The 26747-nt window shown below is 39.3% G+C and overlaps 1 protein-coding gene and 2 long non-coding RNA genes across 10 annotated transcripts in view; 2 read left to right on the forward strand and 1 right to left on the reverse strand.

Annotated features, from left to right (window-relative positions):
* The window catches only part of CycG (cyclin G), a 155790-nt gene that overhangs the window by 81095 nt on the left and 47948 nt on the right, over positions 1-26747 (forward strand). For 3 of the 4 annotated variants that reach the window (XM_069823870.1, XM_069823868.1, XM_069823869.1), the window contains one exon: positions 1026-1234. In XM_069823870.1, the coding sequence (XP_069679971.1) occupies positions 1026-1234 (209 nt within the window). Of the gene's footprint in view, positions 1-1025; positions 1235-16301; positions 16817-26747 lie in introns of those variants that run through there. The other variant, XM_069823871.1, reaches the window with a different exon arrangement.
* LOC138698134 (uncharacterized) lies at positions 16851-23372 on the forward strand. Of its 5 annotated transcripts, none has more exons than XR_011331713.1 (7): positions 16851-20109; positions 20799-20989; positions 21241-21299; positions 21446-21515; positions 22251-22312; positions 22406-22535; positions 22865-23372. It is a non-coding gene; the product is annotated as an uncharacterized lncRNA (long non-coding RNA). The 5 variants fall into 5 exon arrangements; XR_011331712.1 differs by having other exon boundaries at positions 16851-19944; XR_011331711.1 differs by having other exon boundaries at positions 16851-20989.
* The window catches only part of LOC138698135 (uncharacterized), a 115794-nt gene continuing 112562 nt past the window's right edge, over positions 23516-26747 (reverse strand). Inside the window, exon 6 of the long non-coding RNA XR_011331718.1 lies at positions 23516-24614. This is a non-coding gene — a long non-coding RNA (uncharacterized lncRNA). The remainder of the gene's footprint in view (positions 24615-26747) is intronic.

The following is a 26747-nucleotide window of genomic DNA, read 5'->3' on the forward strand; positions in this document are numbered from 1 at the left end:
TTTCAGCAAGGGGAGATTTCTGTACTGCCTTGGTCTGCTCAGTCCCCGGATCTTAATCCCATAGAATATGAATGGGATCAATTTCAGAGGGCTGTAACACCACGTATGGAGAATATAGAGAATGCTGGAAACTGCCAGACTGCTCTAATTGAGGCTTAGGATAATCTTCTACAAGAAGATATTGAACATCTGATTTCAAGCTTGCCGAGTCGATGCCAAGCAGTGTTATATGCACAGAGATGTCATACTCGTTACTAATAACTGGATTCATTTCAATCTGTATGGAATTATTGCATTTTTTTGCTGTCAAAATGTTTCTAAGATTTTACTCAACATGCAGCATTTCAGTTATTGTTTAGTTTTCAACATAAAAAATAAAAATAATCATCTAAATTTACTTGATTTGTTTGTTAGTCAAGGTAATTTATTTCTTAGATAAGATAATATCCATTTCACTGCTATGAATAAACTGAAGCAAATAATATACTTGTCCCTTAGACTTTTTTGAGCAGTGTTTTACTGTGATTTATGTTCTTCCTTTTGGTATGAATGCCCAGTTATTACTGGTTATGCAATTCACAAAAAGATTTGTGGGACTCTTATTTTTTATACACTATAATCTTGGTGCGACATAGGACACCCAGCTATATTTTCTTCTAGAGGATGTTATACTTTGGATTTTTCGGATGAAAAAATCTCTTGCCTGTGTTTGAATCTATGATTTTGGGTTCAAAGATAAGCTAAGAAAGCACTAGATCACAGGATAATATTGTGGTGGTGACACTTAACATTAAGAAGAAATAAAAATACAAATTTTTGTTGAAATATCAAAAAGTAAAATTTCATGATTTCTCCTGTAATAATTAAGTCGGAATTTTTTACGTTTTTGTCAAGAATAATGTTAAGATTTGAAATACTAGATTTGGCTTATATGTGTAAAAATAAATAAAAATGAAACTTAGTTTACTTTTAGGATTAGAATGTACAAACATTTCGTATTTTAAACAAACTGTATTTCATTTCAGATCGCAGATAGCAGTTTTTTCTGTTGCCATGAAGTGGTATTGTTAATATTAGCAAGGTATAATGCACAGTGCCAGATGCCTCACCGTCAGCGTCTGGTCTGGAAATTATCTCAGCGCACTTTGCGATATCTGCGGCCCACTGACAAATTGACTTCCATTATGCCAACTATTGATGAACATGGGCAATTGCAAATGCCTGCACGTATGAGGTAAGTACAACAAATAGCAAATTGACTTATTTTTACTGCTTGTCTTGTCAACTGTTTTTTTAATTATTACCAATATTTACTCTCTCATATGGTTCATTCTCATGAAACTTGTCACTTTTGGAACCCAAAATTGCTACAATTGAAATTGTTATGAGATTAATTTTTTGTAATTTTTTGCTAGATGTTGGTTAAAAGGTGTGAAAGATAATTAGGTGTATTAGTGGCCATGTCTAAATATTCATGTGCTACAAGTAATAAACAAAATCAATATTCAAGATTCCACGTTATCTACAGGACCTACACAGTGTTTACAATATGAATCCTGGGATCATTCCTATGGTTTGGTAAAGGCAATATTGATTTACATAACAACTTTGTAGTATGGCTCAAAAGCAGTTGTTATTAATCTGTTGTGATTTATTTCAATTTCAACTAAGGTTTAAGTCTGCAGATTTGACTTGAACTGTGGCCTTTTGGTCTGACCAATGAAATGAGCTTTGAAGATGCCACACTGTACTAAAAAGAAGCAAGTCTTAATTTGTGCGATGGTTTATTTAAAGAAATCTCATGAAAGGGTGAAAAGTTGGCTAGAGGACAGAGAAAGGTTCACATATACACTTTTACTAACAGAATTGAAAGAAAATAACCCTGATGATTTTAGTAACTACCTCAGAATGAATGATGAGACTTACCTGAAGCTGTTAAGTTTGGTGGAGAACTGTCTAGCTAAGCAGGACACTAAAATGACGCAAAGTATTTATCTGAAGCAACTATTAATTGTAGCTTTCACATTTTTGGCTGAAGGAAGAAATTACGAAAACCTGACTTTTCAGTTTATTGCAGTTCAAACTCATGAAAAACTAATATTGGAGACCTGTAGAATCATTTATGAGGAAGTTGGAAAGGAATACTTAAGGGTGATATCAAATTAATAAAACATTACGAAACTGCTGATTAATACATTTATTATTGGTATTTACAACTTAGACAGTACCTTAATTCTCAGAGGTGCTGGGTTAATCTGAAACTGAAACAGTGAGGGATAAGTATTGTGAATTCTTCAATGGAGTACAGAAATTAGAGTGACAAGACAGTATGATTGAAAAGGGAAAAGCTTGAATTAAAGAAAAAAAAGTAAACATTGTTAAATAGATCTTGATATTTACGAGTATTATAAAATAATGATTTTTATCACCTACTATCTGCGGCTGCTGCTGCTCTTGTTCTTGTTCACTAACAACACTTGCAACACCATCACTAACATTGTCCTCATCAAATGATTGTGTCCACACTTGCAGCAGGAATTTTCTGGTCTGTGGTGAACATCTAAAGATCAAAATACCAGAGGCGGTGTTCATGCACTTCCTCTATACTGGCACCACTTCGGCGGGATTCTTCCAATTTTTTAACTTCTTTCCTGAAACACACCCTGAAGTTCTGGATTTCCTTTACAACAAAATATTTGTTGGATCCTGGAAATCCATTACTGTGGCAATATTCGACCAACACTTTGTAGCCTACCCTCTTCAAATTTCTATTATAACATTCTTTTAATTTTGTTCTCCATAACGCAAGATGAGATTTGTACGTCTCTATGAATTATTGTTCTAAGAATTCTTTACTAACCAATTATGTATCTAGATCGCACTTACTTAATCCACAGACTTAATGTGCGTGTTTATGGTCGCTTGGGTGATGCTATAACTATCGGTAAAACCTACTCGAATTTGTGTGCCATTGCAAAGGAGTGCTTTTGCACATACACAGTTTTGACTTGCAGTTTGTATGTATGTATGTATTTACACTGCAAGTGGGCAAGCACCTGGTGGCAGTGGTATACACAATATTGTGACAGCCACATCGAGACTCGATCATGCGTCCCGCAAGAGGGCAGGTCGCGCGGGAGTCGACATGGGCACCACGGAGCACTGGGTGGCGGCGTGCGGCATGGAGAGGAGAGGAGAGACGGCGACATGCTGGGCCGCGGCAGAGGGGGGGGGGAGTAATGCGCCTGCGACTAAAGGAAGAAATCCAGAGGAGTCGAGAGGCGCCATCTTCTCGGCATCTGTAGCTTGATCGCGAAATCGTATTCTCTGGAAACTATGGTTTGGTTATAAAGAGGAGACGCAAGTGAGCTGAGAGCAGTTGATGTTGCAGTCGTCAGTTTTTGGTCAGCAAACAGTGTGTAGCAGTGAAGCCAGCTTCGAGACCAAAGTTCGACTTGTTTGTCCGCGACTGTGCAAGGGTTCAGGCGGGAGCAACACAGTCGGAAGACTTGAGTTCGATTGCAGTGGACTGTCCCTGGAAGGCCTGAGTTCGATTGCAGTGGACTGTCTCTAGAAGGCTTGGGTTCGATATACTGTGAACTTGAGTGAATGAGCTAGAGCAGATGTGGGCATCAGTAGTACATGTCGCACGGAGTCGAATGTAGCCACGTGACTTCCCTCCCTCCACACTCCTAGCTGTTTACCATACCGAGTAGCTGTCCGTACCAGTCCGACCAGTTTGAGGTACTGGCAGTCAGCGGTGGATTTCGCTAAAATAATGTCGCTCTCTAAGGAAGCTCCTGTAGCGAAAAAGTCGAAAAAATATTACTTCCACAAAGAATGGGAAAATGAATTCTTTTTGTTGCGAAGAAGGGGACAGTGTTAGGTGCTTATTATGCTACAAAATTTTACTAGCAGTCAAGAAGAGCAACTTTCAGCGACATTATGAAAGCTGTCATAACACAGACAAATTAAACGCAAGTGTTTAATTTCAATATTTATAGTATATTAATTTTAAGCATTCATATGATTTTATGGAGTTTACTCTTCTTCTGCTTCTTCAATCTTCTTCCACGAGGTTTGGTAATCGTTTTTTATTCTGTAATAATATTGTATCTTTCAGGTTGTGATCGTATAAAACAGTTAGTAGAGTTGAAAGAGAAATATCAGGCTAGAGACAAATCCAACACAGAAAAAAGCTTAGGTAATGAAATTTTATCGAAAAGAACTGTTCAGGCGAGTTATCGGATAGCTTGGGAGATCGCGAAAGCTAAAAAATGTTACACAGAAGGGGAATTTATAAAGAAATGTCTGAATGAGGCTGTTGGATTAATATGTCCAGAACAAAAAAATATGTTTGAAAAATTTAAACTTTCCCGTCGAACAATAGGTAGAAGAGTTGTGAATATTTCAAATGATATTAAAAAACAATTGGAAGTTAAAGTGGGACAGTTTATGGCGTACTCCATTGCCATAGATGAGAGCACGGATATAACAGATACGGCACAATTAGTATTATTCATCCGAGGAGTGGATGAGAAGCTTGTTATTAATGAATATCTATTGGACTTAATCCCTTAGATGGATACTACCACAGATGACGATATTTTCAAAGCGTTTTGTTCATCCGTAGAAAAACGAAATTTAGACTGGTCGAAATTAATGTCTGTTACAACTGACGGAGCACCATGCATGGCTGGTGAGAAAAAAGGATTCGTCGGCAGGTTAAAATCTTATTTGACTGCACGGGGGAGATCTGATACTATTTACAGTTTTCACTGTATAATACATCAACAGGTTTTAAGCTCGAAAATTGCTAATGTCGAAAGTGTTATGAACGTTGTAGTGAAAACAATTAATAAAAATAAAATCGAAATCACTGAAACATAGACAATTCAGGCAATTGTTGAAAGAGATGGGTGATGGATATGAAGACATGGCATATTACACACAAGTGAGATGGCTCAGTCGTGGGAAAATATAGTGATTCATTTACCGGGCCCTAAAAGAGCTGCAAAAATGCGTGGACATACACAGAGTGTTTTGACTGTTTTATTGATCAGACAATAATCAATGTAATAGTAAGGTGTACTAATATTTATATTGAAAAAGTGAAGCGTAATTACGGATGTGACAGAGATTGCAAATTGACAAATGACGTTGAAATTCGAGCACTCTTGGGTATTTTGTATCTTGCTGGCGCTTTGAAATCGGGAAGACTGAACGTAAGAGAACTATGGGATAAAAATGGCACAGGTATAGAGTCAATTTACCTGAGTATGACCTACAATAGATTCCAATTTTTGTTACAATGTCTATGCTTTGATAACATTCATGACAGGCAGGAAAGGAAAGAAATTGATAAACTGGCTGCTGTACGTGAAGTGTTCGAGTTATTTGTTCAGAAGTCACAAAGGTGCTACTTTTCAAGCGAATATGTGTTGGTTGCATTCTGAGGATGATGTCCCACGAAAGTGTATATACCTACTAAACCAGCAAAATATGGGATCAAAATTTTTGCTATGGTGGATGTGAAAACATATTACACTCATAACTTGGAAATTTATGCTAGTATTCAACCAGATGGTCCATTTCACCAAAGTAACAGTGCACATGCAGTGGTGAAGAGGCTGGTTCATCCCATCAAAGGAACAGGAAGAAATGTGACTACCGATAACTGGTTCACGAGCATACCTCTGTGTTTCGATCTTCTAGAAAATGACAAAATTATACTTGTAGGAATCTTGGAAAAAAAAAACAAAAGAGAAATCCCTCCTCATTTCAAAACTAGTCAAGACAGGCAAGTTAACAGTACATTGTTTGGATTCAATGAAAGCTGGACAATTATTTCGTATGTACCAAAGAAAAACAAAAGTGTTAGCAGTATCAACCATGCATTATGATAAGGCAATGCATGAGGAAACGGGAGGAAGCCAGAAACCTGAAATAATATCATTCTATAATAGAACTAAATGTGCTGTGGATGTCCTGGACCAGTTATGCTCAGCCTATGATGTAAGCAGAAATTCACGTCGCTGGCCTCTATTTTCTTTGACTTACTAAGCATAGCAGGTGTCAATGCTCTTGTTGTTTATTCTGCAAACAAAAAAAAATTCTACGGAAAAACTTCCTACAAACCCTTGCTCTGGACCTAATGAAGCCACGAATTTTCGAGCGTATCACCCAACAGACAATTCCAAGAGAAATAAAGAGAAGAGGAGAGCAACTTCTATGCATTCCACAAACAAGTCAAGAAGAAGGAACACGGCCAGAAGGTATTGGTAGGTGCTACATGTGTGGTAGAACAAGAAACAAGAGCACAAGACAATCTTGTTTCCAGTGCTTGAAGAGAATTTTTCCTATTCATTCAGATGTAATTTGTTTGAACTGTGTAGAAGAAATGCATAGGTCTACTCAGATAATCGAATCAGATGTAGATTAGACTCACGTGTGTAAAGTGTGAACTGCAAACACAAAAATTAAAGTGCATCAATATCCTTCCTGCAATACACAAAACCTTCTGTAAAATATTACAAGTGAAGTGAGAATGGTTGTTACATCCCTGAATTTTTTCATTGCTACACCCCTGAGAGAGGTATTTCGTTATCAAATATGACGTAAGAAAGGTCAGCAGTAGTGAACTTGCGTTTCCTGCGGGAGAGATTACATCAAGAGTTCAGGTGGCCTTCAAACAGCGAATGAGCAACAATACTAGATACCCTACATAATTATGATGATAGTGAACTAACTCATAACTATGGTGCAACAATAAATTATGACTCAAAGACACGTCAGTGTGGAAATATTATGCAAACATGTCGCTTGAATGCAATTTGTGTACTATAATATATTTCATTATTAATATTTATATTTAATACGTTCCGTTATGCGTAACATATCCATTCTCATTACTGTAATAACTGAAAACAATATATTTCTTAACATTTAAATCTAATTGCAATGTTTAAACCTTGTCTGTAAACAAAAACAAATGTGGACTACCATTGTAATCCAGGTGAGTACTGGTGTTGCGAAATTTAACGCGAGTAACGAAGGGTTAAATACTTAACGTTCCGTGTTTCAATACTTCACGCGATCCACCACTGAGTATTACGTTAACAGGTGATGCGTGTTGCAGCAATCAGTAGAACGGCGCATCACTTTAAATGCCCACGTCTGAGCTAGAGGAACTAGCCAAGGCAACGAACTGTGAATTGAGAACTGACAGTTTTGTTTTGTAAATAGTGCATTGTGAACATAGTTGAGATTAGCAGTGCATTGTTGTTTTCAATAATCCAAGTGAATTGTCATTGTCGTGTGTGGAGTGCTATAACGAATACTGAGCTGCTGTGTGGAGTGGAAATCCCATTGACAGGAACGTTTAAAGTAAATTATAGAAAGTGATTATTGTTGAAACAATAAAGTTACATTATTGTGTTTGACTAAAAGTTACAAATTGGTGTCGGAAGCGAGATATTATCGACATAATGGAGAACCTACAGCAGATCCTGCAAGCCATCGTGGAAATGAAAGCAGAAATGAACGATATAAGTGAGGTGAAAAACGACCTAAGTGAAGTGAAAGGCGACATAGCGAAGTGAAAAATGACGTCACTACGCAAATTGGAAGCGTTTCGGCCCACTTAGACGGAATTGTTGCCATCGTTAAAGACGAACTTAAACCCGATTTTGACAAACTAAATGAGAATTTTGCAACTATAAACGAGACAGTGGCCGAACTGAGACAGGACGTAGACCACTTCGACGGCAAAATTCGCGCTCTCGAACGTCGTCAAGAGGAAATGAGTGAGTTGCTGGACAAGACAAGTATGTTAATGGACCAACATGATGAAGAAAAGCACATCCTCGCGTTGGTGGGTCGCCAGGCTAGAGAACATAAACAGATAGTTGCCGAGGAGGTTTGACGGACCATGCAAGAAGCGGCAACAGATTTGAGGACTCCATATAGCGGCCCTGTGGCACCATCGCCTTCAGCCAGACATTGCAACGTCTAGACGCCGAAGTTCGACGGTACGACGTCCTGGGCGATATTCCGACTCCAGTTCGAGGCCATCGCAGAGCACAATGGATGGATGCCGGCAGAGAAAACTACACAGCTGCTGGCCGCGTTTCAGGGACAGGCGTCGGAGATTCTTCACAGCGTTCCAGAAGATGGGACAGCCACTGAGATAATGGCGGCCTTGGAGGGACATTATGGTGACCATCAACTTGCGGCAGTGTTTAAGACCCAACTGAAAACGAGGGCCCAACAATCACTCGAGTCCCTACAAGACTTTGCGATGGCGGTGGAACAACTGGCCCATAAGGCCCTCAGGGGCCTGCCACCAAACTTCATCGCTGGAGAGGCAGCCTACACCTTCGGCAGCGGAGTTCGAGACCCCGAAATCAGACAACAGCTACTCTTGGCAGAGCATCGTACCATCAACGCAGCTCTGGCGGCGGCCCTCAGGATGGAGGCAGCCAAGTTGATGGCGAACGTCTCGGCATCACACCGAGGAACGTCAACCGAAGTCACCCGAGCAACGGAGACGAGGAGTGCCCACCTGCTGGTCCTGCGGCAAACCCGGACACTTAAGGAGGAACTGTGACCAATCTGGTCACAGACAGGAAAACTAAAAGGGGCCGATGCGAGGAGGGGCACGTCGGCGCCGTCATCACCATCCCCTCAGCTGATCTTGAAGACGGTTAATAGAAGATGCGACAATGGGCTGATTGCTGACGGATGGATAAGAGGCCGCCCATGCAGAGTACTGGTAGACACCGGGGTGTCGCTCATCATTGCCTGACCGGAAGTCGTGCGTGGCCTACCTGAGAGGACACTGCTGCGCCGATATGAGCTACGTACTGCTTCAGGCGAGAGCCTGCCCATCCAGAAAGAGGTTTTCCTGGATTTGACCTTGGGAAAGAGGAGATTGGAGATGTGGGTGTTCGTCGCCAACATCACTGAAGACGTCATCCTGGGACTCGACGCCATGCTGATCTTCGATGCAACGGTGGACATCCGGCGCCGTATCCTCTGTTTTGGTCAGGATGAAGTGTTCCTGAGGGACGTCGAAGACCAACCCATGGCCAGCAGACTCACCTTGGAGAATCAAGTGACAATCCCAGCAGGCTGCGAGATGGTGGTGACGGCAAGACTGGATGGACAGCCTAAGAGAAACCTGCTCCTCGATTCGCAAACAACTCCGATAGATGGGGTTTATGTGGCCAGATCCCTACTCCCGAACCAGACGGTGGTACTGGTGAGGGTCCTGAATGTCACCAATTGGGACAAGGAGGTGCCTAGTGGAACTGTACTAGGTAACGTCGAGCCGGTGATGTCTGTGACGTCTCTGGCAGATAACGAGGAGTATCACCGACCACGTCCAGATCTAGACCCAACACTGAAAGAGCTGGCTCGAGAATTGGCGGAGAATTTAAGCAAAGGAGAAAGAAGAGAAGTCCACGATATCTACTGACAGAATTTCAGGACGTGTTCATTCTGTCTGAAAATGACTACGGGAGAACGGAGAAAGTTCAGCACCGTATTGACACCGCAAATGCTCGCCCAATCAGACAACCTCCTCGACGCGTCCCTCTAGCTAAACAGAGGGAGATTGACAACCAACTGGAGGGCATGAAAGCAAGAGGGGTCATCGAGGAATCCGACAGCCCTTGGTCATCAACTGTGGTGCTGGTGAAGAAGAATGGGGACCTGCGTTTCTGCGTGGATTACAGAAGACTGAATGACGTCACCAAGGAGGACTGCTTTCCCCTTCCACGAATTAACGACACCTTGGACACCCTGGCCGGAGCAGAGTGGTTCTCGACGTTGGATCTCAAGTCAGGATATTGGCAGGTGGCGCTACATCCTGAGGACAAGGAGAAAACGGCATTCTCTACAGGCCAGGGACTATGGCAGTTCACCGTTATGCCGTTCGGCCTCTGCAACGCTCTGGCTACATTCCAGAGACTAATGGAGTCCGTAATGAGAGGCCTGACATACGACACATGTTTGCTGTACCTTGATGACGTCATCGTGGTCGGCAAGACTTTCGGCGAACAGCTGTTGAACCTGAGGATCGTGTTCGAGAGGCTGCAACAAGCCAGGCTGAAGTTGAACCCGAAGAAATGTCATCTGTTCCAGAAGAAGGTCAGCTACCTGGGGCACATATTAGGGACAAATGTAGTGGCCACGGACCCGGATAAGCTACAAGCCGTCAGAGGATGGATGAGACTGAGGGACAAACAGGAGCTGCGCCGCTTTCTCGGCCTCTGCACTTATTACAGAAGGTTCGTAGCTGGGTACACCAACATCGCTAAACCTCTAACCCAGCTGACCGAGGAGAAACGACAATTCCAATGGACGGAGGAGGCGGAGTCATCCTTCCAGTCGCTGAAAGAGGCGCTCTGCACTGCTCCTGTACTGGGATACCCTATCCCTGGAAGGAAGTTCACGCTCGACACGGACGCTAGCAATGTAGGCATCGGCGGAGTACTCTCTCAGGAACAGGACGGGCAAGAGAGGGTGATTGCCTATTTCAGCCGAACACTATCCAAGGCTGAGAGAAACTACTGTGTAACACATAGAGAACTTCTTGCTATTGTGGAAGCCCTGAAGCATTTCTACAAGTATTTGTATGGCCAGGAATTCCATCTGAGGACAGACCATTCTGCACTCACCTGGCTATTGGGCTTCAAGAATCTAGAGGGGCAGACTGCCCATTGGGTTCAACGTCTGCAGGAGTACAACTTCACCTCCGAACACCGCCAAGGGAAGAAACATTTCAACGCTGATGCCCTATCACGACGCCCGTGCCCAGATGGCTGCAGACACTGCAGACACTGCCTGAAAGTAGAAGAGCGAGATGGCGCCCACGCAGTCCGAGCAATCGCCGCCCAGCCGAGCCCAGGATGGGATAACACTGCCATAAGGAGGGAGCAGTTTGGAGGACCCAAACATTGGACAGCTACTGTGTGATGTGGAGTCCGGTCAGAGACCAGTGTGGGCCGATATCGCCAACCGTAGCACCACTTACAAGAGCTACTGGACCCAGTGGGAATCCTTCACTGTCAAGGACGCTATCCTGAAGAGGATTTGGGAGTCGACCGATGGAAGGACCTGCATAGAACAACTTGTCCTGCCCAGGAGCAAGGTGAAGGAAGTGCTGGAGGAGACTCATGCTGGCGTGACTGGAGGCCACCTGGGAGCCAACAAGACGCTGGACAAGTTAAGGCAGAGGTTCTACTGGCTGCATCAGAGAACCGACATGGAACAATGGTGCCGAAGGGGCGACACATGTGCAGCCAGTCGCTGACCAAGGACATGCAGCAGGAGAGCCATGCAGCAGTACAACGTGGGAGCTCCTTTTGAGAGGATCGCCATCGACGTTGCTGGACCGTTCCCAGTCACGGATCGAGGGAACTGCTACCTGCTAGTCGCCATGGATTACTTCACAAAATGGCCAGAGGTGTACGCGATTCCCAACCAAGAGGCTTCGACGGTGGCAGACGCACTGCTTGACAACTTCATCGGGAATTGCATAGTGATCAGGGGCGCAACTTCGAATCTAACCTGATGGGAGAATTGTTCGAGCGTCTGGGGGTACATAAAACCAGGACCACTCCCCTTCACCCACAGTCTGACGGCATGGTGGAACGCTACATCAAAACCATGGAAGAGCACCTGTGGAAGGTGGTGTCCAACCATCAGCGAGACTGGGATGCCAGAGTCCCACTGTTCCTCTTGGCCTACAGAGCTTCGGTCCATGATACAACAGGGATGAGTCACTGGCAAACATGGTCTTCGGGAGAGAGCTGCGCCTGTCCTGTGATCTACTGTTCGGCATGCCATCCAGTGCCGACCAGCCAGCGACTGACTACGTGGCAGAACTGACCGAGAAGTTGAATAGAGTCCACCAACTGGCTAGAGAGCTCCTCAAGATGGCCAGCGACAGGATGAAAGTGCGCTACTACAGATTAGCCAACTCTGCAGGATTCCAGGAGGGCGACCTGGTGTGGCTGTATCGACCTACCAGGACCAAAGGAAAATCACCGAAGCTGCAGCGTGCCTGGGATGGACCATACCGCGTGGTGACCCGGATCAACGACGTGGTGTACTGCATCCAGCGACAACCCCGAGGGAAGATGATGGTGGTGCATCTGGACTGACTAGCGGCCTACCAAGGGGCTGTCCGGGACGGCCAGCCCTAAGGAGGGAGCAATGTGACAGCCACATCGAGACTCGATAACGCGTCCCACAAGAGGGCAGGTCGCGCGGAAGTCGACACGGGCTCCACAGAGCACTGGGGGGGCGGCACGTGGCGTGGAGAGGAGAAATGGCGACATGCTGGGCCACTGCAGAGAGGGGGGAAATTAATGCACCTGCGACTAAGGGAAGAAATCCAGAGAAGTCAAGGGGCGCCATCTCGGCATCTGTAGATTGATCGCGAAATCGTACTCTCTGGAAACTATGGTTTGGTTATAAAGAGGAGACGCAAGTGAGCTGAGAGCAGTTGATGTTGCAGTCGTTGTCAGTTTTTGGTCAGCAAGCAGTGTGTAGCAGTGAAGCCAGCTTTGAGACCGGAGTTTGACTTGAGTGTTTGTCCGCGACTGTGCGAGGGTTCAGGCGGGAGGAACGCAGTTGGAAGACTTGAGTTCGATTGCAGTGGACTGTCCCTGGAAGGCCTGAGTTCGATTGCAGTGGACTGTCTCTAGAAGGCTTGGGTTCAATATATTGTGAACTTGAGTGAATGAGCTAGAGGAACTAGCCAAGGCAACGAACTGTGAACTGAGAACTGACAGTTTTGTTTTGTAAATAGTGCTTTGTGAACATTAGTTGAGATTAGCAGCACATTGTTATTTTCAATAATTCAAGTGAATTGTCATTGTCGTCTGTGGCGTGCAATAACGAATACTGAGTTGCTGTGTGGAGTGGAAATCCCATTGTTGACGGGAGCGTTTAAAGTAAATTATAGAAAGTGATTATTGTTGAAACAATAAAGTTACATTATTGTGTTTGAATAAAAGTTACATTATAAACAATACACAATAATTACGATTAATAACAATACATAAAATAACCTAATTAATAAGTGAACCTAATTTTACATTACAACCTACATATGTATAGGCCCTACATTTAAGTTTCACATTGGTACTGATAATAATATTTCACTTTGGTCTTATCTCACTCACTGTAGTGGCACTATGACACATTTCACTGACACTATAGAACACTTTTCATTAACACTATAAATTATCACTGATCGGAACTATTCACTGCACTGTAAAACCATAACTTCACTGACTCACCACGCTTCACTGATACAACAGTTCCAATAAGACAAATAATTACACCCTTATTCATACTTATAAACAGAACTATATTTAAACTAACATTTATAGTTTAAGACTCTCTTACACGCTATTTCTAAATAATTTACAATTCAAACCAAGGGAGTAACTCGTCAGGCTAAATAAATACATGTCACCTTAAAAAATAAATGTTACCTTAATTTTAATTTACACTATATACACAACTTTTTAAGTTATTCTTGAATCTCCTTAAGGAAGGACAGCCCTCAAAGACCGCTGCAGATACGTCATTCCAATCATTTATAGTTCTATTTAACAATGAGAATTTACCTACACCCGTTTTCTGTTTCCTACATTTGATTTAAAAAAAATGATCGTTCCTACCATAGTACGTTGGCTTCTCTAACTGAGTCATGTCTCCCATGCTTTCTGACCTAGATGTGCTCTATACAATGATGTTATTCTAGTTTTTCTATGTCTGTTTTGCAATGAAACGTCTGTTTTCCAATTCTACGTCTATTTGCACTGTGATGTTGCAAAACCTCCAGGAAAATCTTAAGTGTACGGCCAGCTATTATCAACTAGTAACATTCGGATTTCGTTATTTATTTTCTTAAACATTCATCAGTCATGGTGGTGCAATTATAGTTGTTTAAATATCTCAGAACATGATTTTCCTTCAATATGTGCATTATGCAGAGACGTAATTAGTAGCTTGATGTTTTTACGTTTAACAGAGCAATATGCGTCTCTCATGCTGACTTTTGCCTAGACAACCCAAATGGCCTAAGGTGACAAAATGTTTGGTAACTGACTTTTTAACCATATGCTGAAGTAATAAATTTCTTATGTAACTCCTTCATGGTATAATTCAAATATAATTTTTGCATTTTTTTTTTATTATAATGCAGTCCTCCTTGCCCAGAGCATATCTGGCAAGGGTGTATTTCTGACCTGGCAGGCCCTGACGACACCAAGGTACTGTTTTTGAGGCCAGATGGCACCAAGGCACATTTCTGATTTTCATATTATCATCAGAATAATTTTGCATTCATAAAAAGTAATATTTTATTCATATTTAAATGATTTTTTTTAGTGAAGTCTATTCCACAGGCCTAACAACCTCTTTACCTATAACTTACGTATTTTCGTCTGGACAGTCCACAAGTATTCCTATGGAATTGTGGTGGTGGTGGTGGCGGTAGAAATTGTGGCAGTGATAACTATTGCTGGTACTACCGAAATCTGTAGGACTTATAGACTTACAAAATCGAAGCTACAGATTGAAAACATTAGTACAAACAAAAATACTCCCCCTTCGCCCCCCCCCCCTCGATTAAAAAAATTATTACATCAAAACCTAACAAAATACAATTTTTCTAAAAACATATTTTAATTTAGACCTTTTGGAAGATTGATTTCTGAAAGTTTCATAAAAATCTGAAATCAGTTTGAGTGACTGGGTTGGTTTGGCATGGAAAGACCCATAAAGCATACTTAAGTATAAGTAAACCTAACTTACAAATAACCCTATTTCTGTTACACCCAACCATTATCAATTTATGCGTTAGACTTTTCTGTTGAATTAATTTGGGTTTTTCTGTAAGAATCCATCCTACCACTCCATATTCCATTATTAGGTGAATAAGGCTTATCTGTTATCTCTTAGTCCCCCTTAAGGGAAGGGCATGTTCGTACATGCAAGCTGCTCGGGTGGACCCATTGTATTACCCAAGATGGAATGGTGTGCATGCCCTAAGGCCCCAGCATTACAGATCTTTCTGTGCACCACCCACAAACTCCTTTTTAGCTTACATGATCCCTTTACCTTTCCACGTAGGCCTCACTGTGGTCCCTCAATCTTGGTCCCACAAGTTACCATGAGCCCAGTGGACAGCCCACAGTGCATAGTGCTACCACCAACGAATGACCACATATTCACAGGGTCCAAGTTCAGTGACGGCCTGCAGTTGACTACATTGGAGCAAGCGTGAAACCTAGGAAAGAAACAGATAATACGAAAGAAAATAAATGTGATTATGATGGCGAAATGAAACCGAGGTCCAATGACGAAAGTTACTCAGCAATTCTGCTTCGATTGGTTGAGGGAAAACCTCGGGAAAAGCCTCAACCAGGTAACTTGCCTCAACCAGGATTTGAATCCAGACCTGCTCATTTCACAGATGTGCTAATCATTACTCCACAGTGGTGAACCGAACAAGGATTCTTCTTCTTAATTAGTACTACAAATCAGGAGAGCCTTGACTTCATTAATGATCCTCTCCCTTTATCATGATCCTCAGCCTGCTTCATCCAATTCCGGATTCCAAATCTCGTCAAATCACATTCCACACAATCCATCCAACGCGATTGTGGTCTTCCTCTCAACCTTGTTCCCTCTATTTTTTGTGTGCTAACCATCTTAGCCTTCATAACATTCTCCATACGTCCAAATTTCCCAACCATCTCAATCTAGATATTCTAATGAAGGATTCAATATCTGGTTCTTTAAACATATCGTACAGCTCCTTGTTGTATCTGATTCTCCATGTATTGCCATCTGTACACCTCCGAAAATTCTTCTCAGTACCTTTCTTTCAAAAATTGCTATTTGTGTACATGTTTCCTTTTTTAATCTCCATGTTGCCACTGGCCTAATTAGAGTCTTGTATATATTCAGTTTGATTTTTCTAGTCTGAACAAGGATTATGTGCACTAAGTTTTTTGACTTCCGGTTAGCTTTCTTAAGAATATGCATAGAGAAATGCAGTGCTTTCCAGGCTTTCCTTGTAATATTAAGTGACTTATTCCAACCAGTTTGTTACTAAATATTTACAGTATCTAGACATTTACAAATGTTTACTTGTGGCACAAGTGATCCATTTAATTGGTATGTGAGACGAATTTATTTTTGTGTTCTACAGAAGGATAAGTATTGATTTACTTTTGCTCACATTGATTTTAATTTTATTTTCTATTGTCCAGGTTTCAATAATGTCAAGATGGTTTTGCAAGGCGACTATATCGGCTTTGTCACAAATTTTTCTCTATATTATGCAGTCGTCCATGTGACCTTACCTGAGAGGTGGTATTTTATATCCTAAAATAATTTTCAGTAAATATTTTCCAAGAAGAAGCTATTATACATTTAATTTTACTTCTGAGACCAGTGAAATATATGTCAATTTTTGTATGAAAATACATATATATATAATTATCCAATAGCATGATGTTACCTGCAATAAAAAAAGTAGAAGGTATGAAAGAAAAAAATACCTAACACAGTAAGGCTATGATTCTTAAAGTCCCTCTAGAGCAGCGGTTCCCAAACTTTTTCAGCCACAGAGCCCTTTTTGAAGCAAAAGTTTCTTGTGGAGCCCCAAGAAATGTTTACTTTTTAGTTTTATCTGTCTACGTTCTATGAAGCGTATTTCACACTATACATAAACGGAAGTATGAATATATATATATATATATATATATATATATATATATATATATATATATATATTAATAAAGGAAACAATAGTAAAAAAATACTGAATATAATTTATTTAAATCTACAAAATGATATAAACAAGTAGTTAAGATATTTAAAAAATGTTACAATGTTACATGTACACCCGAAGTTAATGTGAAGAATGTGCCTGTTTCTTGCGACGGAGTTTGTCAATGACCGGTGTCATAGAAGTCAGTTGAAGACGTATATCGTCTTCTGTGTCCAAACAAGTTTGATATTTTGTTTTTGTAGCCGTGTACCTCGAAAAGGTCGTTTCACTGAGGTACACAGTACCAAAAGGCAGTGAGAGAAATTTAGCTTTTGAACTTAATATCAAAAGATCCTCCCCTAACTTAGCCCAAAATTTGGGAAATGGTTTGCTTTTAAATTATGCGTGACAGTGGCTGTGCGAAACTATGTCTGTAAGGACCTCATATCTGAAGAAGTGAGGGCTGCTGGTTTTGACATCACTGGAAATGGATCTACAATCCACTCATATTTCTTTAGAATCGATTCCCGAGTGTCCCTTGGAAAGTATGAATTGATAGTTTGAAGCAAATTGTCAAGGTGTTCTTTCATTATTGCTATGAATGAGACATTCATTGTTATGTTATTTTCTTCTATAAAGTTTGAAGTCAATGAGAAACGTAAGATCCTTATTGTCGACGCTTTCTATGTAGAATGCTATCTTTTTCTTCAGTGCGACAATTTCGTTATCAGCATCTTCCATTTACCTTGTAGTTTTTACTAGGTTATTTTACGACGCTTTCTCAACAGCTTAGGTTATTTAGCATCTGAATGAGATGAAGGTGATAATGCCGGTGAAATGAGTCCGGGGTCCAGCACCGAAAGTTACCCAGCACTTGGTCATTTTGGGTTGAGGGAAAACCCCGGAAAAAACCCCAACCAGGTATTTTCCTTGTATGTATGTGCTGAATTCATTTTTGAAAAATGTCTGCCAAGTAACATAATTTGTACAACCATTCCTGATCATTCAAATAATCTGCTAGCAAACTGTTCTCGTAATTCAAAAGTGAAGAAAATTCCGTTCGAATTTCATGTAATCGGGACAACACTTTACCGCGCGACAACCATCGCACTTCTGTGTGTAATATTACTAACAATGACTTGTGTATACTACCCATATCTTCACACAGGATTTTAAGTAGCCTACACTGCGAAGGTCGTGCCTTAACAAAGTTGATAATTTTGACGGCGTTGTCTAGTACCTGCTTTAATAACTATGCCATTTTTCGTTGCGAGGGCGTGTTGGTGTAGTACACAGTGACTACTTGTTCAGTTTTTAAAACTTCCTTGATCATTGTAACAACGCCAGCAACAGCACCTACCATGACCTTTGCACCATTTGTGCACACGTCAATGCAATTGCCCCACGGTATCGAGTTTTCAATGAAAAAGGAAAAAATTCAGTATCGCTTGTGGAGGATGGCAATGGCTGCAGAACAAAATATTTCATGAAAAAAACTTAAAATTCATATCGCACAAATATCATTAACATAGCTAATCCGGCAAAAACCGTGGATTTGTCAAGTTGTAACGAAAATTTCGTTTAACTGATACAAGAAATCATGATATATTTTACGTCTTTTCATATATTCTGTATTTGATTATGCACAGTGTTATTTGATAAGGGCACACTGGAAATCAAGTTTTGCAGTTTTCTCGTCCACCATGCACTTCACTAATAGTGGTTTCATAAGAGTTTCAGCAAGAGTGATATTTACCAGCAAGAGCCTGGTCATGTCTAACCAAGTACGACGTTTTCAGTGCTTTCTCTTTGTTTGTTTTTACATGAGGTGAAATTTTGTCTGAACTGCATGGAGTTCGTCACTTTTTCTTTTGATTAATTGAGAAATGCCGTCTAAGCTTGGCATGGAACATAGAACTATTGGGAAAATCTTTGTTACATATCACACACTGTGGACGTTCATCAGTAAACTCATTGAATGCCATGTCCAAATATAAATCACAATATTTTCGTTTGTTACTTTCAATACCTCTAGGCATCGTAGACTCTGAGGCAAGATCATGTTCATCATATTCCGAACTCAATTCCCAGGAATTCGCACTATCTTCTTTGAAAGCAAGGTTATAGCTGTTGTTATCTCCCTTTGACTGAGCACTGGTTGATGGCTAATGACTAGACTTCGTGGAATTGCCACGAGAATCGTGAGGTTTACTGTGCACGCGGTATAGACTGTATGAGAAGGAGGCGTGCCTCTGATGTAAACACAGAGGAGTATACTGCGGTTACAATAAAACCTGTATCCTGCATTCAAGAAATATAATGAATGATCATTCCAGTAAGAAATATCTAAACATGTAAGCACACAATTTTATAGTGAGATATATTAACTCTTAAATGTAAGATACTCACATCATCCTTGAATATATGCATTGCAGTGAAGAGTTACGTACATTTTGAGCGACTGCAAAGTGAACCTCCTCCGATGGTCACTCAAACAGTTTTTATATTGGGAAAATGTACGTTCAACATCACACGATGTAATACATACATATTTGAAGAACGGGAAGTCACTACTTTTTAGTACACCAACTTCAGACATCTTGTCGTGACTTGATAGTACATCATTTATAATACGAAGTTGTGAATAGGCAGAATTTTTTAGCAATAACGTTTCTCAACTTACATTTCACTTTTCTGAAATTAGTGAATTGTTATTTTGGATAACGGTTTGTGATACTTTATCCACTATATTAAAAACTTCTAAGGGCCTGTACTACGATCGCCTGTTAAAGCTCCAGATTCGTATACTCCAGTCTAGCAATCTGGAAGTTGAATATTTTGTTCTGTACTACCAGCGGATTTTAACTGCAGGATTGTTATCCGGAAGATATAGTACCATTTTTATTACGTTGGCAATGAAGTTACTGAAAATGTAGTGAAATTTATTGCGTTGGTATACCTTTCCCCGCGTATTTCATGTTTATGTTCCGTGTTTATATAGTACTATTTATTTTGAGGTTTTATTGTAAGCATTATTGTTATTATTTATTATAATACTGAAGCTCCAGCCAAGAAAATAACAGAGTGAAGAACAGAAAATTACACATACTGTATGAAGAAACTTTACATGGAAGCAAAAGGTAAGATTTTAAAGGTTATGTTTCTTTTCGAATAGTAATAATTCCTACCATATGATAGTATTTTGGTTTTAATTAGTAGGCCTAAAGAGAACGGGTGCGGGTTCCAGCAAAAGTGCGTTTTTCTCCATAATCATTGTTTTATTCATGTGTAACTGCACAAGAAATGTAGGTGGCAATTAATTTTGTATTGTAATTAATATTAGGTGTGCTTTCAGTTTGTTGTATAGCCTACATTATTAGTGAATAGGGCCTATTTCGGTAATCTTTTAGAAATAGTGTACTTCACGGCTTCAAATCATGGGTCGAAGGCACAATAACTCGTTTAAAAAGAAAAGTTCACTGATACTGATAATAATGAATGATGTCTTTGGCCTGGGATTTCTAACCAACATTAGTACAGCAAGGTACACTGTTCCTAGCAAATTACCAATATTTCAGTATGTTAGGCCTACGTATTTTACTGTTAGTAAATGGGCGGATATTTTGTATTAGGCCTATAATACCATTCGATCACAGATAGGGCCTAACATTATTTTTTAAAAGAACAGCATGAGGTGGAGAGACGTTTCCACTAAAATGCAATATCTGTTGCTGCTACCAGTTAGACTATAATCACTCACTGTAATGCACATTCAACACCTCGTAAAATAACACAGAAACAGCAGATATTAAGTTTTTTCCAAAGTTTCTATGTACAGTATAGTCATATGTTTGATATTGTACTGACAATCGGCCATTAAAAGCTTTTGCTTATTTAGGTATAGAAACTTAGATAAGGGAAAAAGAGAAATACAGTATATTTTCTAATGTTGTAGGTTGCATATGGAATTAACCTAGTTTTACTTCCTTTTTAGTAATATAGAATGAAGCATGGGAAGAATATAGTAACATCAGCACAAATACAAGGACCTGAAAACAGCTGAGAAGCAAATTTGAATTCTTGGAAAAGAACACAAAGAAAATTGCTGCTGCAGAGAGACAATGCAGGCTACAAACAATTGGAGCCCCTCCAACTGAAGCAAAACCAAATCCAAACTTAGCCAAGGTAAGTGATTCAATTCTCCTATCAATTGAGTGATTTCTTAGTGATTTTGATTCATATTCAATGCATAAGTTCACTTATATGTTAAGTTATACAATTATTAAATAATAAGCAGAGGAAATTGTATAACACAAGTTTGAATTCTTTTTATTTATTTATTTATTTATTCATTCATTCATTCATTCATTCATTCATTCATTCATTCATTCATTCATTCATTCACTCATTTATTTATTTACTTACTTTTGTTACAGCCGAAGTAGTAACTAAACCAAGTTCCACTGATACCAGTGCAGCTAATAACACGAATGAGGTTAGTGTGTAAGGAATTAAGAGTCAGAAGAAGAGATGATGAGCTTTAGAGATAAAAAAAATATTAGATTCTTGAAAATTGTTATACAAATTTAATTTAATGTCGGTATTACATTATAATACTATTATTTCTTTTTTTATTTACAGTACTATTCAGGTTCACAGTGCAATTCTTTAGTTTTTGAAGTGAAACTGGACAACCCAACAATATCTCCAGGTAATTTGATTAATACTACAAAAGTTCTTTCACATTCTATGCATGATGCTTACTTTTCCAATCTGAAATAGCTGTAACATGTAAACATATTTTCAGCCAACATGTTGAAAATAAAACTAACACACATACTATATGAAATCTGCAGAAAGCAGTAGATAAATTAGATGCAAAAGTTAAAAAAAAAAAATGTTAAAATATAAATTGTACATAATGATGAAATGGTCACAAGAAATGGATGTCATAAAAACTAAACATCATTGTATTATAATATTATGTGGGATTTGAGTGGGAATTTGAAATTTATAAATGTAGGCCTAAAAATAGAGAGTACACTAAACTGAAGAATTTATTTTGAGATTTCTCTGTAATGGGTTTGTACTCAGATTAGGCCACATTATGTTAAGTTGTATTTCAATTTTACCGTGAGGATTCTCACTTTGAAATTTGTGAATGATTTCTTGTGACAGAAAAACTGAAAAATATCTTTTAATAAGGTAAAATAGAAACTGACTACACTCTATTTACAATAGAACTATTTGCTTGGTTTTTTCTCTCTCTTTTTTATTGCAGCTTCACTTTCTTGTTGTTAAAAATGAATTTGGATTAATAGCACGTTAGAAAATACAATACTGTTACAGCTACTGATTTTGAAGTGTCCACACATTTATGATAAAACATAATCTTTCTCCAGAATTAAATATCTTAAGAATTAATTCCACTCTTAAAATATTACAGAGTCAGCTGGTGCAGCAGATGAAGGTCTTCCACTGTACGGGTGTCTACACAGTGTAATGAAAGTAAGTTTTAAGTGAAATTACTGGTTTATTCAGTGTAGGCTAAACCCAGAAAGGTCTGAATATAAGCATATATCCCTCTCTTAAATATTTCAGCTGATAATGGGATAATAGCTGATCGAGTTACATCCCAAGGATGCTTAAAAAAAAAGAAAGAAAGAAAGAAAAAGCAAGCCTCTGAGGAATGCATTAGCCACATTGAAAAATCTTTCTCCATCTATGAACTGTAAGTTTAATGTTGACTTAATTATACTTGAGATGTTAGAAATGCATGAACTTCAGTACAGTGATTTCTTTAAAAAATACATTAGTTGAAAGTTGGATGCTAACATTATAACAAAGAATGATTTGAAATAAAAGTAAGTTATGTCCCCTCATGTTTGGAAAGAGATGGGGTTTGGAATATCAAAAGTAACACTTGGAGTTTTTACATTACTTTTTCCTCCTCTTTAATGGGTGGTCCATCTACAAGGACATTTTCAATTAGTGGCAGAAAGTAAATGCTACTATAATCTTTATGTTTTAACAAAAAATATGTTTAATTTTGTTGACCAGATTTGTTTGACCTGGATGACTGGGAGATTACTTCTTCTCATCCTTCTAATGGAGTGATAATCTCTTGCAGCTGTTCTTGATCCCTGTGGTCTCTGGCCTCTGCTTTATCTGCTAGTCTTCAGGATTAGTTCGAGTCAGGTGATAATTATAAGCTAATCTAAGGTTTCTGGTTTGGGTTCGGGTCTGGTTCAGATCAAACCGAGATGGGCCGGGCCTAAGAATTATGGCCCGTGCAGATCTCTAACAAATGGGGCTTATAGCTGAAGTCGGCTCTGCCACAGTTTTCCAAGTTTTATGTATTTGCATATGTATTTGTGTTGTGTTTAATTACAGTTACTATGTACTCTTATGTATTAGCCTGTATATTATTAATTTGTAAATATGACATGTACCATAGCATATATAATGAGACAGTGGATGTAATAAATGATTATGCTTATTGTGTCTCCTGAAAAATGTCGTGTTTTGTTCACACAAAATAAATAAATAAATTTTAAATTTAATTGCAGCTATAGTGCATCTCTCTTGTTTTAAGTACATATTCACAGAGTACGTGAATACAATTGAAGCGTCAGCTGGAACAACGTTGTAAGTTACAAAATTTTCATTCGGTGTGTTTCCGTGTAATAATGTTGTATGTCATGTTACCTTGCTATACTCCTTGGCTTGCAACTGTCCATCAATGCAGTACGTGAAATTTGTCCACTCAAAAGTTTGCTACCCTCATAAGAACAAAGTTGTACGCATACACATTTTTGCAGCTCCTGTAAATTTTACCAAATAAACTTATAATGTTGTTCCAGCCGACGCTTTAATTAATGTGCCTCTTGAAAAATATTGTTTTACCATATTTTGCTTATGTAAAATAAATTTGAATTGCAGATACAATGCATTTTTATTGTTTTAAATAGCCTACACGTGCTCAGTACCTGGTCATAATTTTTAAAATGTATTTATCAAACCTTTGTGTTTGAATCATCATAGCCTGTTAAGAGATCACTGTGAGGGATCCAAGCAATAAAATATATTTAAAAAGTAACGATATGAATATGTTTGCATACATGAATCATTAGGCCTAGCGTGAATGAAACAGCTCCCTCGCAAAACATAAATGCCAATTCCAAAACTTTCAGGAAATGAAGAAAAACTGTCACGTCTAAAATTCAATAAACGGTTACAGTTTGTTAAATAATAATATATAGCAAGCATATCTTAAGTCTGATTAGTGAAATATGTTAGGCCTACTCCTACTGGTGAGCGATATATGCAGGAAGGAGAAGGGAACTTGCCACCCTACCACATTATCTCCTGACAGTGATAGAAGCCATGAGTGATACCTTATTGGTATTCCAATCTATCTTCGGAGAGTTGACTAAACAACTAGCAGACACAAAATGAAACAGTTCTAGGAAAACTTTAATCAAGATCTATACTATATACATAAAACCTGTATTAAAATACTATTCAGAAGTATTTGTAACAGCATCAAAAAGAGAGACAGAATCCCTTGGAAAAAAAAAACAAGCCTTGCACTTAATTACTGGAGCAAATAAAACTACTCCCGATGAAGCATTAAAAGTCATCACTTCAATTAAACCAAGCAGCAAGTGCAGCACTAGCTCGATTGACAACAGTTCCTGCTGTAACTTCGTGGATCCCACAAAAATCTCCTACTGTTGTCAATGTTCTCCCAGTGGCATAGAATCTCAATGCCAGTAGTAGTTGGTCCATTGGAGGTAAGGCATTATTTCTGGAAAAATATATAAACAATGAGATTTGGTTACACTACCGGTAAATCTTTACAATAGCGTTACCAAAAGAAGGCAAGAACTCCCTACAGGATAGCCTGGAAGAGAGAGGTTTGGATGTAGTTTTGACTTTTTTTTAGACAATTGTAAATATATGCAAATCATACTAACCTAACTGTCACTAACTCGATCTTACGAAAACTTGTCTTTTCCCTTTAATTAGTAAGGAAACACAGTAATGAAATGAATGTGCTGCCCTTCCCTGCCGCCTACCCCTTCTATCTCGATAGAGCGATCCCGCCTACCCGTACCTCTCCACCGCACTCCACTTTCACAGCAACTTTCCACCTTTATTTGGGAAATTGGTGTCGGAACTCAATTTTTCTTTCGTTTACGGTACATATGACTTGACTAGAAGCCAAATATGTGAATACATTTGTATCTTAAAGTGGTAACGCAATTGTGAAGAAATGATAGTTTACCATATAAACGATTTTGATATATTATATACTGTTATTATTTTTTATATAAAAGTATTTTGAAACTGTTATTATTGTAGGTTGCCCTATATTATTATATCAATCACCTTAATACCTTGTAATGGGAACAGAACACCTGCATGAAGCAACATTCTAACCTCACTTCTACTGTATTACAGGTTACTGTACTTCAAAATAATTATTATAATGTTATTGTATACAAAATATTGATGTAATACCTACCGAAATAGTGTAGCTTATTATTAACTGTGTACTTACGATCTGTGTCTTGTTTCAGTTGATCATTGATTTCATGTAGTAGGTTTCGTTATTCGAAACTGTCTCAAAAATTTCTCGTCATCCCACTCTTCAAAATTATTTGGACGCAGCGTAATTCGTTTTGCTGTTCTGATATAACGAAGCATCTGCTCCAGAACTTATCATCAGAATTAGTATCAAAATTAAATTGATCCTTCAAATCACCAGCTGTACGACGTGCAGCCATCTTGATTTCAACACCGAGTTCCAACCTCCGGATAACGCCTATCTGCTACTCTGCCTCCCGGATTGCTAATCTGGAAGTTTAACCTCCAGATTGCACATAACCAAAAGTCGTACGCAATTACAACCCAACTTCCGGATAAATATGCCATCTGCCGGATAAGTTTAAACTAGAACTTTATCCGAGAGTCATAGTACAGGCCCTAAGCATTGTAGTTTAGATGACTCTAACATGGTGATGCTTTTGGACACAATTTTAAAATTTGAACAGAATGAACAGAATATCTTGTTCAGAAGGCAATGATTTTACAGCTGCAACAGCGGAACTGTCTGTGCTATCCAATGCATAAATTATCTCCATTATTTTGCCGTAATGTTCTGCATAGTAATTAACAGCATCCAATCACGTTCCCTCAAGGGTGAAGACTGGCTGCGGGGGTAAGGGTATTCCAGGGGCAATTGTTTGGAACAGCAAGGGGCTATTAAAAATATTTTCTTTACATGCGAGATAAAACTGTCAGTATTCTTGTAGGATAATCGAATCTCCTCCGCAACTCTGTGTAGACCAGACATGTCAAGTAAATCAATTTCGGGTACAGAGTTTGTATCGCCTTTGCTGCTTTCACCATGTATGGAGCGGCATCAGTAACGAAAAGAAGAACATTTTCCCGCTAGATGCCACTGGGCCATGAAAGATGCATTGCATTTTCAAACAAAGCAGCTATTGTTTCGTTGTTCACTTTTTGTAACTTTCCACATGTCAATAGAGTTCTTACAAAGAATCTTACAAAAAATGGTTTGTTCTTTAATACTAAAATACTTAGTACCAAACTCCTCTACAAACACACGCAATTCTGAAGTATCATATCGGGGCATGTTTGATTGAATTCTTGCCTGTACTGAACAAATGTTAAGCTTTGACTATTCCAACCATAGTAATGTAAAAACAAGTGCTTACATAGGTATACATTAGCTGTAGCTGCTCTGTCTATTTGGACCGGTCGCAACTCTTAACATGAACTGCTGATACTATGAGACCGGGAGGTCGCTCACCTCTTCTATACTACCGTACACCGGCAACCTGATTGCATGCTGCGTGTGGCAATTGAACGAAGTCTACTAATGACTCTTAGGTCTTAGAGAGTTCGTCTTAAG

This window comes from Periplaneta americana, chromosome 4 (assembly GCF_040183065.1).
Source record: "Periplaneta americana isolate PAMFEO1 chromosome 4, P.americana_PAMFEO1_priV1, whole genome shotgun sequence".
Classification (NCBI taxonomy): Eukaryota; Metazoa; Arthropoda; class Insecta; order Blattodea; family Blattidae; genus Periplaneta; species Periplaneta americana.